Below are 14832 nucleotides of genomic sequence, written 5' to 3'. Positions count from 1 at the left end.
TGAAAAGAGAAGGGCAGTACTGGCCTTTCACTGCATTTGTCTGAGTCTTAGTTTCAATTCTTATAAAAGAATGAGCTGCTGTTAATCACCAGAAGAGCAGAAAGCACATTTTTAGATGAGAAAAGTTTGAAACAAGTTGTCTGAAGACTGACATACCCAACACCACAGATTGGTATCTGGTTGTAGTTCTCTCTCATTGTTAATTAAACTGAGGAGAGAAACCCCTTCCCAGTAGGTTAAGCTTAGTCTGATAAGCGGAAGCCAGCCCCATTCCCTCCATCTGGCATCTGTTCCAGACATTTCACTCACTGCTTATCTCCGGTTCAGTGTGGGACTGGCATAGCAGAGCAGGGACCCTGATAGCACTTTCCTTTTATTTTTGAGTCTGTAACTGCAGCATCAGCTGCTTGGAGAAACAAGGGGGTACAGAAGATACGCACAGCTCCTGCAGCTGGTGGTTCCAGAATCCAGGCTTCCACTGTGGGATTTGAATGTGATAACAAACATGTCCCGACCCACTGCCTCCATGAACTGAGTCAGGGCTTTATCAGAGTGAGTTCAGCTGTGTTCTGTTTTATGTACTATATATGCACTGTCCATGCAGTTAAAAGGAATTCCACAGGGCCTTGGGCATGTATATAACAACTGCAGATTCCCTGCTGAGATTGTGGCTTTTGGTATCCTCTTTCTCCCTTTGCCTACCAACCAGTGGGGGGGAAAAGTTGGTTGTCTTTGAATGTGATAGTCCATGCACTGGGCATAAAAGATGGGAGGTTGGCATGGATGTTACATGAAGGATGCCTCTACAGGTAACTCTTGATGATGCAGGGAAAGAGTAATCAACGTGAAGATCAACCGTTGGGGAGGGTGGGAGGACATATAGGATGAAAAGTTAATAGGATTATGAATCAGTTGAGAATATATATGTATTTGTAGCGTGTGGCTGAAACTAAATAGTAACCAGCCAACATTCCACTGTGTTCATTGCAGTGTGTAAACAGCCACACCAGTCATCTGGTTGATCAAGTTTAAAGGAGCAAATAAATTGATGCAAATAATAATATCTTGATTGATGTAAGCAGGAAACCTAGTCAGTGAAGGAGAGGAGTGAAGGGGAGGAGACAACTAAGGAGAAGCAAACATGTATAGCCTGGGTGAACACCTACCCCACAAGGTGACGAGGACCATGGGCCCAGTCACTCAACTACCTGCCCCAGTAAGCTTCATCCTCATGACAGACATTCAATCCACAGATCCTGGTCTGACTTGTTTTAACTTCTCTGTGTTACCTATGATCTCCTTCCCATAGCCCCTTTCCCCCATGCCTTTCCCCGTGTGCCTCTTCGCATCATTACACTAGTTAATTGAGCATTGGCCATTCAGTTTTTTAAGAATACCATCAAGTCCACAATCACTAATAAAAGTCATTTATTATTTCTAAGGGAAAGTCTTCCCTGAAGTAAAACTTTAACGGCGGACCATAGGTTTTGCATGCGGGGCCTTGCAGAAGGCTAAATGGAGTCACAGCCATGAGCCCCAAGGAGTATGTCCCATCCCCTCAATCTGGACACAGGAAACAGAAAGCCTGAGAGTACCTAGGCAAGGGAACTCTCAGCCAAAGAGTGTGGACTTCAATTTCAAGGTTTTAGTGCTACATCAGGTCTAGATGTCTTAACGCTCTTGTGGGGAAAGCTTACTGGAATGACAGAGCGGCTTGGGTATATTCAATTTCTTTCTTTGGCTCCTGATAATGGGTGGGCAAATGTGGTTTCCATTATCCTTTCTCATGGCCCACTTCAACAAGGGCCCCTCAATTTGTGGGAAAGGCCTGAAGCCACAGGCCAAAGAGACCACAGAGACGGGTGTGATACTCCCACATCCACAGCCCTGTCCCAACCAATTACCTTCACTGGCTGGCAAGTAGCGGGTGGCGTGGGGCAGGGCAGGGAAAAAGATGCGGGAAAATCAAGAGAACAGAAAAACCATGGTATATTCATTTAACCTTCCACAATAGTATATAAATAACTAGGATTCTCCAGATAGTCTCCAAATACAGAGAAGCCTAAAACACATATCACTGAAGGATATGCAAGATAGTCAACAATCATTAAATTTTAAAAGGAAACGTTATTGTTTATGCACACATTCTTATGAAGTATAAAAACCCTGTGTGACCAACACCAAATTCAGGGAAGAAAAAAGAATGGGATGAAAGGAGGGCCACTGAATGAAGGCTGCTATTCTTTCTCCGGCTGGCTGGGAGGGCCACAGGCGACAGTTGTATTCTAGTTTTAAATAAAGTATTTCAGGGACACAAAAAAGTAATAAGACTAGCAAGTCAAAACTGAGAACCAGTTCTTTGCAACTGGCGGGTGTGTGTTGGGGGCTGGGAATGAGTGTGTGCAAATCACTGGCAGCAAAGAACATAAGAATTATGGGTTCAGACCTCTATGTCCCTTAGTATGGTTTTGTGACCCAAAGTCAGGGTTAAATTTTGGACCCAGGTTAGCAACAAAATCCTCCTTTGCAAAATAATTCATAAGGAAGGACTATTTCTCAGGTCTCTGCCAGGTGAAGCAAAACATTCCAGAACAAGAATATCGCTAGCAAAAGAAAATGTTATTTTGTCAGGATTCCACATGGCCGCAGTTCGAGACAGGCAGGTTTCACAGGGAGTTGGTTGGCCCGTGTAAACTGGCAGAGGATGAGAGGAAGCTTCCCTGGCCAGGTCCCTCAAATCTTTTAAGGCCTGAAAGGGACAAACACAGCACTTCTACCACGAAAGTCTTAGCCTGAATTAGCCTCCCCCACTGCCTCCTCAGGAGAGGGCAATATTATGGCTCACCTAATAGTGCATGTCTGTTACACTGCCAAGTCCACAGGGTAGTTGGAAGGTAAGCACATCTATGCAGTGAACAGAAAGGTACCCAGTCATAAGTCAGAACGTGACATGACAGAGGCGCCCCTGTGGCTCAGTCAGTTGAGTGTCTGACTTAGGCTCAGGTCACCATCTCACGGTTCATGAGTTCGAGCCCCGCGTGGGGCTCTGTGCTGACAGCTGAGACTGGAGCCTGCTTCCGATTCTGTGTCTCCCTCTATCTCTGCTGCTCCCCTGCTTACATTCTGTCTCTCTCTCAAAAATAAATAAAGATTAAAAAAAACTTGTTTTAAAGAAAAAGAACGTGACATTACAAATTGCGGATTATAGAACATAAAAACAGAAAACTCGGTAGTGATATAGGTCCTGTATCCCCTTGGTGAAACTCATGGAAAATAATTTACAGAATACTTAGGGAAGTGTTGATTTCTTCAGTGGAACCAGAAATGGAGACACCTTGAGAATGTTTATCTGCAGAGGGAAAAAAAGGCAATGCTAAAACCTTTTTAGAGTTTGTGGGTACTTAAAACAAAAAAGTCTTCACAAAATTTGAAAATACGGCTGTATTTCTATACTAATAATTTCATTAGAGCTTGAAACTTAGTATTTTGAGTTAATTTCATCTACTACCATTTTACCAAAACTTATCTGGGTCTAATCTTTTCTATGTAAAGGGATCTAGAAAACACAAGTTTCCTGTCCTTCTTGCCTCCACAGAACCATGGGGACTGAGCCCGGGGACAGGTCTAGAGACGGGGCACACAGCACAGAAAGCTCATGTGTGCCCGCGGCCTCCTGGTTTGACATTTACAAAAGTTACATTCAGTCCCCAGTAAGTACCACCCTGCATCGGGTCAAGTGTACTCTTGATTTTCCTTCCAATCTTTAAAACAAAGTTGCAACAAATGGATGTTTTGGCAGTTTTCCTCACCTTGCATACTATGTGAGTGCTGCTGCAAGGGGCCATAGAGGACTGTGTATGAACTGTAGGATAATCGGAGCTATGGCAGAGCTTAGCACGGACATCTCCCCAGGGACAACTATGAGGGGTCAGCTTCATTGTTCTGAAGTCCCACCCTGTGGTGAAATTTGCTTTTTCCATCTCTCTGAGCATCTTCTAAGGCTGAAATATATGCTTGATGGGTGACTAAATCAAAACTACACACTGACATAACCTACAAAATGAGTGTCACGTCCCTGGAGTAGAATTAAACGTAAATCACCCTTCAGAGGTACCTTGACCACACTCAGTCCTCAACTCACTGTCTTTACTCCATAGGGTCCAGGAGGGAAGTAGAATAGATAGTGCCTGTTTATGCCCCTGAGCTTGGGGTTCCTTCCTTTTCCCATTTATGGAGAGCTATGTGAAAAGTCAAGAGACAGGAAGGAAAAACCCTCGGGGTAGCCATTTACCAAACATGAAAATCTCTGAATTCCTCAGAACACTTAATCCTAATAGCAGGCCAGATTTATGAAACCAGCTTAGGAGAACCCTTGAAATAGAGAGGACATTTAGAATGCTCCCCACTAAAACTCCAGGCAAGTACATCAGGCATCCTAATTAGTAAATAAGTCTAACTCGTGATCATAAGGCAACTTCTTTGTTTATTCTTTAAAAAATGTTAGATGACAGTACAAGCTACCAAAGTCTAAGAGAACCTAAATACATTTACATTTTTAAAAATGTCATCTATATTGTAGCAACACTAGTTGATCCAACCTGCAGAAACCTATAAAAGTTAAGACGAATTCTGTTGATCTGGAGATTAAGTTCTGAAAGTGCTTCAGTAGGAAACTTATTGCAGAGGGAGAACTGCGGGTGGTTCCATGAGAGACACATGCATGTACCTGAAATGAGACCCAAAGGATTTCAGTGTTGTAAAATCTTGGGCCACAGAAAACTTTCAACAGTAATTGAACAGAAGTAGTTTCAACAGAAAGGAAGAAAGCTGTCCGACTGTATGTACTACAAGCTGACAAATTATACATCTGGACCTCTCTCAACTGATTTCCCCTGATTTAACATGCAAGCCTAGTACTAGAGATCCGACTTGTTCTATTTTTAATTCTGACATTCCTATAACCTATTAAAGCTTTAAATCAGTAAGCCCAGATAAGAAAATCTCAGAAACTTACTTTGAAGCCTTATACTTCTCCCTAATTGCTTGCTGAGGTCGATGGGGTATATCGAGGCATGCTTTATGTAGCTCACTCAGGCAAGGCACAATTTCATTTAATGAATAGCCTGTAAATGCAGCCAGGGTTTCTGGCTAATCAAGACAAAAGAAAAAACTGCATCATATAACTTCATAAGATTATCAGAAAGCTGAAGATAAAACTGTGAAATAAAGGAAATTGATCACTTAGGAAGTATCCACATTCATCTCAAAAGAAACTGTAATCCTCCTTCAGTGACTTTAGAAAAAAAATATTAGGAAGAACAGTCAGAGTTCTCAATTTGCTCATATTACATTATTTATAATGCTCGGTTTGGGACAAGTTACTTTGACCTGTTCCCTCATGAGCAGGATTTTTACTGGTCCCTAAGGAGTCTCTACTTACCAGACACCATATTTACATAGAATATGAAAGATTCTTAGTGGAAAGTAGGATAGTAGATAAGTATTCTAGAAAGTAAAAGTAGACACGCCACTTCTTTCAGCACAAAAGGAAGCCTTCAGAAGCAAATCGAGGGATCCATTTTCAATCTTGCCTCTTCTCGGACCGAGAGGCAGTACTAACTGCCCTGTTCCCTTGAAAACTTGCTGCGACCTTCTGACCATCCTAAGTGGATCCAGGTTGTTTTACACAGAGGGGAAAAGTCAACAACTTTTGCTCACCTTGAATGAGGGGGGCATTGGGGTTTCCAGGCCTGCTTCTTTTCGATAAGCAGGCCAACACCATCTCCTTGACTCCCGGCAATCTCTACTCCAAGTCACTGAGTCAAAGTCATAAAGGCTGACCTGTAAGACTCAGTGGCATATTGGAATCTGCTGGCAACACAACCAGTTCCTTATTAAACCAACTCTCCCTCACTCTAAGCCTTGGGAGTTACTGAACAGATTTTTACATAGGCCTTGAATCTCATCTAGAAAGAAGCAGAATCTTACCCAGAAGTGCCTGTTCACAGTATAGTTTGCCAGGCAATATGCTGCCGCAGCTATCAATGAAGGAAGATATTTCAAGAATGGGTCAGCTTCAAGTAGACTCAGTTCTGCTACATACTAAGCACAAGAGAGAAAATCCCAGTGGAATTAGAAATGTGACTAAGGTTACACGTAAACCTAGAAGTGTCAAGGGAAAAAAAATTGTCTTATCTTTGTTCATCCTGTATCTAATGATGAGCAGACAAAAACAGGTGCTCAAAATTATTCACTTTATTAATTAGTCAAGTTAATAATTGCTATGTCTGTCCATAACCGGAATAACATTTATGTTGTAGTAAATGTCAGTATACAAGTATTTGGTCCACTTGCACGTTATATATGGTAGATTAACTTATACTAGTACTACAGACTTATGCTAGTCAGGTAAAGTAGCACTGTTCTGGCCACTAGTGTGGAAGAGTCTTTGGCCAATGGCAAAAACACAACCATATTGAAGCTATTAATTTGTCAGGCAAATGCATTCAGTTCAGAGGCTAGAACAGTACCTCTGAGGACTTGTTAGATTAGAAGAAACATACTGTGAAACTTACACGTACCCATATTACTTTTTGCATAGCATATACATACCGGATATACGGATATACTAGCTCATAGTATCGTGGTTAGAAAGCAAGTTTTCTAAATCAGTACTTCAGTGCCTTCAACTCAAGGACTATAACCTCAGATGACCAAATAATGCTTCATCACTTAATACGTCAGGATAAGATTAGAGCCAAATAAAAACCGCATTTACTTTGTTCCCATTCTGTAAACCTAAGAAGAGGTATTGCTCGCGTGTGGTCTGTATCCGACAAGGGAACAGCTTCCAAACTTGTATTTCTTTAAGAGTTGGGTGATTAGACAATCCATGCCTACCAAACGTGATCAACCATAATGTCTTGGAACCACAAATCATGGTCCTAAGATTAGCTCTCTTGCATTCCTAAGGAGTTTTTCTGTGCCCAAGACAAAGAACTAAAAGGGAAGGAAGAACTGAAGGATGATCAGGAAAGACTACTTTTTACTCTCCTTGGCTCCCAAGTTCCTGGAAGTCACGTGGCCTACCTTGGCCAAATTTTCAGTCCTGACGCACACTCCTTGTCTCCTTAAGTACTGGAGGAGAAACTGGTTAGTGGTTGGCACAGTCAGATCAAAAGCTAGGACTTTCAGGAGCAGGTGTTCCATCCTTAATAGTTGTCGTTTTGTGTAAGTGTCATCAGTTATATAGACAAACTCGTCTACTTCAGGTGGATATATTTCTTCATATTTCCTGTGAAAGGTAGAGAGTTTTTGGAAGTAAAGCTTGGAACCTGCGTTCTCACAACCATGCCTTTTGTGTGGCCCTCACAGACTTCTTTACTTTTTATCCGCATACCCACTTAAGTATCACTAAATGGTACTGGCCTGGAAAATATTAGGAGCTTGGTGCCAGAACCAGAACATGAGTATTAATGTTGTACTTATCGCTAGGAATAGTAACAGAAACAATTTCCAACTGAGGATTTTAGGTTTTGGCCTCTGATAGGCTGAAAGATTCCGAATGACAGACACACAGATAAATTCGTCTTAATTCTAGAGACCTCACTCATCTTGTGGGAAAGAATGTTATATTGAACACGATAGTTGAACAAAAATTCCTTAGAACTTAGGTCTTTAAAAAGATCATGTTCAGAATTCCCTAATGAATTAGCAAGTGAGGCTATGTATCCAAGAATAAAATAATGATATAATTTCATTATTACCAACTTTTGTTTTTGTTTCTGCTTTCTGTAGGGGAATTTTGGCAAGTTTCTAGGCATATTAACTAGAATATCTGAGACAAAAAGATAGAAGAAACTACCATCCACCACAGGTCACTTAATTAAAGGCAGCTCAGCCACAAGCCAGCTCTTTTTTGTACACAATGAGCTGTTATTATGAATGACTGATAGTAACAGGAACAAGCTGAAATTGTAACCAAATAAACTGTGCTATTACCATTTGCTAGATCCTGAAGATGGCTTTTCTATAACCAAAATCTTTTATATAACCAAAATATTTTTGTATTAGAATGCAGTCAAAAGACCACCCTGCAAAAGTTAAATTGGATCTTGAATCTGAGCTGATGGCTGCCTCAGTCATGATACTGACCTTGTTGCTATAAATCTTAAATACCTGATTTGAAGAGTGAAAGTGTGTTAAGATTCAGTTTGTCAGTAAATACTGCAAAAATGATGATACTTTATCAAGGAGGTATGAGTAAGCTTTAGTTATAAAGCACTGCATTTCCTCAATAAAAGGGAAACAGAATCAAGCGTTTTGACAGGCTGCAGTCCTACATCAAGCTGAAAGAACACTTACGAAGCCAGAAGAATAGCTGCCGTTCCCACAAGCTGCAGTTTCCCTCTCAGAACAGACATGCACGAAAGAAACCTGTCCAGGAAGTTGACGGCCAGGTAGAGAGTCTCTGCTCGAAGCTTATACTCTTCGCCGACCTCAACCAGCCAGTCCACCAGAATTGTTCGCATGCCTTCTGTGATGTCTGGTTGCTTCCTCATGTAGTGTGCTTTGGGCCTGTGTCTTATCTGTGTGGAAAAAGAGTTTTGACACTTAAATCGTTGCCCTATCATAAAGATCACTCCACAGCACAGTTGCTATTTCAAAAAAGAATCTCGTGAGCAAAGGTTAAGAAGACACTGATCAAGAGCCAAAGAAATCTTTACTATGGAAAAAAGTATGTAATCCAATTAGATAACAAATAACTTAAAGGAGGGGTGGAAATAGCAATATGGCTTATTACTAAGAGTGAAATACTTAATGTACAACCCCTCTGAATCATGGAGAAATAGTCCAGGTAATTGCTACTCGCCTCACAACTGTTATTTTTCATAGATCTTCCTATGTTTAGATGTCATAAGAATGCTCTTCACTAATGGTTATGGCCAAGAGTTTATAACTATCTTATTATTAAATGTTTTGGGTGCTGGAAATTGAAACAGAATTTGGAAAACTCACTTCAGCTTCTCTAAGGTACTGATGAATTTCTTCAGCATATTCAGTCACATTTATCACATCTGTACCAAAATCTGGTGCATCTTCAGACTGGGAATGGAGAGATGAATCTACCAGCATAGGGGAAACTGTGGGGGTTCAACATTATCAGGTAAGACATTGAATTTAAAAATTCATTCCAACCACTAACCCTCCACAGGCAGTTGTGAAAATAAGTCATTACATCATGGATTTCTCCTGCTAGTTACATGCTATTGAATGCTATAGGCAATTATGAACACGGGGTACCATCGGCCTTAGGTGAGTCAGATTACCTGTGCTAAAATCCAGCAGGAAGTGAAGGTCTGACTGGAGTGTGCTGGTGTCTACCTCATACACATCCTCAAATGCCATCCCCTCTCTCCCTGTGCAGCTGTCTCCGTCCCCCTGCTCAGGCTCATCCATGTAGATATCAAATCCTTGCTTGGCTGGCACCTGGCCCCCGCAGTCAGCGAGCACTTTCTTTCCAGCTGGAGGGAAGACATTTTCTGATCCAGAAAAACACCTGATTGTTGTAATCCCCTAGAAGAGAGTGAAGTTTTTTGTCAGAGGTCACCCCAAAGATTGTATAGGTGATGTAAGCCTGTGTGACTCAAACCAGGAGGCTGGGAAGATGAAAGGAGGCTTAAATTGAAATATCTAGGTCTGAAATTTCAGAAAATGAAGCTTCCAAAGTATGACTTCTCCCTTATCTTTGTCTACATCTGACATTTGGGAAAAGAGCTACCTGTAATTTGTCATCTTCCTCACGTATTTATCAAAGGGGACTCAAGATTATAGAAAAAAGGGAAAGCACAGCTTTCCTCCAAAATGAAATAGGTATTACAAGGGGAGAAGGGGATTGTTAATTGCCTTTCATACTTGTAGTCTTATGGGATTTCGTAAGTACCAGCAAAGCTCTCACACACAGTCACTGAGTTCCTGTAGTCTTCCTCCTTAAATAGCTTTTAGTCAGTAAGCTCCTCTAAAGTTCCCATTTTATACCCTGTTATTTAGAAACATGATCATTTTAGAAACTCATACTACTAACTTCTCTTACAAAGCCATAGAATCTTTTGTATGACATAATGTAATGTAATTACCTTGGGGAAATCTATCTCTCAATCCCTTTTCTTTATCCCTGTAGCATCGCAGTGTACAAACCCTCCATGAACAAGCACGTTATCGTGAGTCATGCAGGAAGGCCTGAATGCTGCTGAACCAGGGTAGGTGGACAAGGTTTATGAATCTGAGTTATATTTAGGAAAATGTTAGATCTAGCTACTGTATTAACATTTTATTGTTTATAATTAATCTTGGTGTTTCCTTTAGAGGCTACTTTCAAGTTAGTATGTGTTTTCCATAACTTTCCCTTGTATCTAGCAAATTAAATATCTGGCTTACTTCTAGTAAGAAAAAAAACTCCTTAAGATAGTACTAGAAAAGAAATAATGGAATATAAAGGACCAAAACCATAAGTTACTAGAACCATGATTCCAAGTTACTACCAAGTTTGACTTTTGCTCAAAGATATATGTATGCGGGATGAGACATATATTCATCAAATAAATACTTACTGATCATCTACTATGTACCAGACACTGTTCTAGGTGCCCAGAATTTAGCAGTGAACAAAATGTTCAAGAAGGTTTGCCCTCATGGAGTTCATATTCTAGCTCAGAGATAGGGAAAGATAAGACAAGACCTAATACACTGGATAGTGTTAAGTGCTTTGGAGGAGAAGAACACAGCGAAAAGAGAGTCCTTGCCATTTTTAAACAGCGTGATCATGGAAGGTCCTAATGAAGAGGACAGAGTTGAGCAACGATATGAATGAGGTAAGGGAGTAAGTCACAGAAATAGAGGGGGGAAGTGCATTCTGAGCAGAGGGAACAGCATGGCAAATGCCTGGATGTTCAAGTATGTCTTAGAGACACAGCAAAGAGCAGACAAAGAGCAAAGAGCAGCGAAGGGCAGGGTGAGAAAGAGAGTAGTGTAGGTCACAAAGTCAGAAAGAAAAGAGAAGCCAGATCAGGTAGGCCTTACCACAGACCATTTAAGACTGTCTGCTACTCAGAGGTGGGAAGCCACTGCAGAAGCCACTGGGCAGAGGAGTGGTATCATCTGATTTGTTTTAATACGATCACCCTGGCTGTGTATATGTACAGAGAACAAGTAAGATGAGTAAGATGACCAGTTATGAAAGTTGTAAATTCTCAGTAAGACACAAGAGGGATCTGAACCAGTGTTAACAGCAGTAAAGATTAAGAGGTAAAGGGATTCCAGACATTTTAAAAACGAGCCAATATTATTTTCCCAGAAAATCTGATGTGAGGTGGGAGAAAAAGAGTCAAAGATGACAAACGTTTTGGGGCTGAATAATAGGAAGGATGGATATTCCATTTACTGAGATGAGGAAGACTTTTGGAACGGTTATTTGGGGCTAGGGTTAGTGTTTGGTTTCGCACAAATTTGAGATGTCTGTTACATGGTCCAAGAGAAGATGTCAGGTAGGCTGCTAAATACGTGAGCCTATAATATAGCTGAGAGGTCCAGACCAGAGATAAAAGTATACGTCATCAACAGATAGATGGTACTTAATGCTAACAGGCTTGAGAGATTGCTTAGGGAGTACATTGCAGATTCAGATCAAATACCAAGCCCTGAGTATTCTTTCAGAGATTGGATAAAGAAGAAACAGGATATTGAGGCTGAACAGCCAATGACCTACGTAGACAACAAGGAGAGAGTGCTGTTCCCCAGGCGGAGTGAGAAGAAATTACCTCGAGAAATAAAGAAAAGTCAACTATGTCAAATGTTGCCAGATCAGTCAAGTAAGGACAGGACTAAGAACTGAGTCAAAAGAGAACAAGTGAACCTGATATCCTAATCCTCCTCCTGTTGGAGTTTATAGTCTAGCAGGATAGACAAACTCAAGAATTATTGCTATAAAATGGGTAGTCTCTACAAAGAGCTGTGAAGTTGAAAGGTTAAGATGGAAAAAAATTACAGTATATTTGTATGCTTGAGTTTAACCGAGTAGACAAGACTGAGGAGAGAAAGATGAGTTGCTGGAATGACATCCTAGAAGAAGCAAGAGGGTATAAGGTATACTGCACATGTTGGGGGAGTGGGGGGGAGTTCACCTTGCATAAGATCAGGGACACATAAGTCATACAGTGGGATGTAGATGGCAGAGCACACTTTTTGAAGTAATTTCGCCTAGCCTTATCCCATCCGGATTCTAACACCATCTCCAATGAACACAGCAAAGATTTTTCAGGATTGCCTCAGGCATGACCTATGTCAGTACTGGAGGAACCCCAGTTCCATAATTTATTTTGGTGCATCAATATTTCCTCTTAGCCCAGTGCTTAAATGGCTTTACATATACTTAAAAGATTCAAACAGTTCCTAGAGCTATTTCCTTGATATTAGAAAAATAATAAAATAATTCACTATTTCTGGTTGGAAAGGGGACCAAAGTGATCTTTAACAAAATCAATGTCCCTATCGTCCAGATTCCAGGGCTGGAATACTCATGGGTATTTGTTGGTAAAACTGCAAGAAAAACCCACCTCCCACCATGATGTAATAGCCCTTCTCAACAACCAGCTTCCACAGCAGTTCTCAGTCATTACCTGGCCACAGGACCTCCTGTACTGTCCATTCTCAGTTAGCACCCCTAGCACTGTTCTTTGTGGGGGATCCTGGCCAAGCTGGGCTCTGGTTACCATCTGACAGCCATCAGGACCTCGAGACAGTGGAACTAGGGCTACTCCGCTTTTGGAGCCGCTGCAGTGCATACCCTCGGTCTCCACCGGGTGCAGCTAGAGAAGGAGAAACAGACAAGCCAACGGTTAGTAACCTATTCCACCTTGGGCTCCAAAGCATGCAGTGAATATCTAGGAGGGAGAGCACTCAGATAAATGATTTTCCCTACAATTATTAGGGCTGAAAAGAAAAGCGTGAGCCACGATGCAAGTGATCAAAGCTGCTTTGAACCAAAACAGTAATTTGAATCTCTCAAGGCTTTCTTCCAAGACCTGGTGTGACGGCTGGAGGGAGAGATTAATCCTGACAAACCTCCGAGCCAGGATACTAAACGCCACGTTAATCGGGAGTCTGAAACCACAAGCTCGAATCTTCGAGTCTTTCCCGACTGCTATGCTTATCTTATCCCGCACCACCCCCCACCTCCCTGCAAACAAAAGACCCAGGATACATCACTGCGGGAAAGTACGTCCCCTTCCCAAATGACAAGCAGGGTTCTCCTCCGCGGCCCTCCTTCCACCAGATAGAAGGCCCCAAAACCTGCTTGGAACCCACAGAGGGCCTTGCTCTTCTCAGCTCTATATCTTTATATAAATCTCGAACAATTAGCAAGTGCACACGAGGATTGGGAATGAGGGGCCGCCGGAGGGGGCGGGGCGGGGGCGGGGCGGGGGCGGGAGGGACAGAGGTGTTAATAGATTCCAGCGGGGGCGCTGGCCTCCCAGCGGCGGCGGCCGGGGCGCTCAGTGCTAATTACTTTCAACCCCCCCTCCCCCGCGTCTGTTGAATCGGCCAATCAGCGGCGCTCCCGGGCCCCGCGGGGGCCGCTTCCATGCCAACCGCAGCGGGCGTGCGCGCTGTGGGGCCGCATCGCCATGACGACCTCCTCACCTGACACGCTTCGGGCGGACGCGCCGCGACCCCTGGGCGTTCAGAGCCGGGCGGGGCCAACGGGCGGTGGTCCCCAGCTGCCCCAGCACCGCCCTGCCCGGGCGTGCTAGGGCAGGCGGTCGCGGTCGGCACACGCGCCCCTTCGGGCCAGCGCCCCCGGCCTGGGAGGGAGGAAGGCGGCCCACCCCGCGATGGCCAGGGCTTTGGAAGGGACTGTTTCCGTGAACCCGTTCTTCCAACAGCCGCTAACTCCTCCCGCTAACGTCTTTTCCCCGGCCCGCTCCTGAGAACCTTGGCTCGGGAGAGCGACGCGGGGCCCTCGGGGCTGCGCAGGCTGCGGCGCCCTGACCGCGCCCGCCCGAGGGCGCGGCTCGCTCCCAGTCCCCGGCTCACACACCTACACTTCCTCCCAGAGAGAGGCCGGGAAGCAGCGGGCTGGCCCCAGGTTTCTGCCGGGGCCTCCAGTCCATGGTGGCGGCTTGCCTTCGGTCATTTTGGATCCTTGTGCACCAGAGGCCGCACCTGGCCGGCTCGGTTCCGGTGCATGAAACCCGGCAGGGCGAGAGAGATTGGGGTTTTAGGTTCGCAAGTGGTGTTCGCAGTCCCCTTTAGAGGTGTTCCCAGTCGGGTTCCGGCAGGCACTGCGTGAAGCGGGTCTAGGAACAGCGAGCTAGCGGCCCAGGAAGAGGAAGGAACACAGGTGGCAGCACTGGGGCCTGGGACGTTGAGAGAGCCTCGGAAGTGGGGGCTAGGCAGGTGGCCTGGGCACGTGGGAAGAGAAATCCCTGAACTGGAAGCCCATGGCCAGGTAGCGAGAAAGCAGAGGACCTTACATGGGGAGAAGGGGGCCTGGCCACGCAGGAAGGGAGGAGAGGGTTCTTGAACCCGGGGAGCTCTGGCACCCAGCAGAGGTGACTGGCGACTGGCAAAACAGGTAAAATAACCTTAAACTTTATTATTATTTTATAAAAATGCGTGCACACCCAAACACATATTGCATAGTGTTACTGCTTTCGTCTTGTTTTGTTTTTATTTTAAACACGCGTCCCAAATTTCTAAAGCAGACCCCCAAAGGCCATTTAAATGACCACTTTACGAAATGGTTAGTTACGGCTTCCTCTTTATTTTGAATGG

General features: G+C 43.7%; 1 protein-coding gene across 4 annotated transcripts; it reads right to left on the bottom strand.

Moving 5' to 3' along the window:
* Positions 1-4463: 4463 nt before the first annotated feature.
* CCNA1 (cyclin A1) lies at positions 4464-14201 on the bottom strand. 4 transcript variants are annotated; one of them, XM_042954098.1, is made up of 9 exons: positions 14182-14201; positions 12675-12863; positions 9330-9576; positions 9019-9143; positions 8365-8588; positions 7090-7294; positions 5989-6102; positions 5015-5148; positions 4464-4726 (listed from the first exon to the last, which is right to left on the bottom strand). In XM_042954098.1, the coding sequence occupies exons 2-9, from the start codon at positions 12837-12839 to the stop codon at positions 4675-4677; spliced, it is 1266 nt and encodes a 421-aa protein (XP_042810032.1). In that variant the 5' UTR covers positions 12840-12863; positions 14182-14201; the 3' UTR covers positions 4464-4674. The 4 variants fall into 4 exon arrangements, with proteins under 4 accessions (XP_042810032.1, XP_042809954.1, XP_042810109.1 ...); XM_042954020.1 differs by lacking the exon at positions 14182-14201 and adding an exon at positions 14096-14175; XM_042954175.1 differs by lacking the exon at positions 14182-14201 and adding an exon at positions 13699-13950.
* Positions 14202-14832: the final 631 nt, after the last annotated feature.

The sequence above is a fragment of the Panthera leo genome, chromosome A1 (assembly GCF_018350215.1).
Source record: "Panthera leo isolate Ple1 chromosome A1, P.leo_Ple1_pat1.1, whole genome shotgun sequence".
NCBI classification, from domain to species: Eukaryota; Metazoa; Chordata; class Mammalia; order Carnivora; family Felidae; genus Panthera; species Panthera leo.
Note: the sequence above shows the minus strand (reverse complement) of the source record. Positions and strands in the feature narration are given on the sequence as shown.

Bases quoted from the DNA above. Each gene is read 5' to 3' on its own strand.
- CCNA1 (XM_042954098.1), bottom strand. From the start codon at position 12,839: ATGCACTGCAGCGGCTCCAAAAGCGGAGTAGCCCTAGTTCCACTGTCT. The intron at 9,144-9,329 runs GTAATCTGACTC...GAACCCCCACAG, and splicing joins CCTGCTGGATTTTAGCACAG to TTTCCCCTATGCTGGTAGAT. The intron at 5,149-5,988 runs GTAAGATTCTGC...TGTCTTGATTAG, and splicing joins CTGTGAACAGGCACTTCTGG to CCAGAAACCCTGGCTGCATT.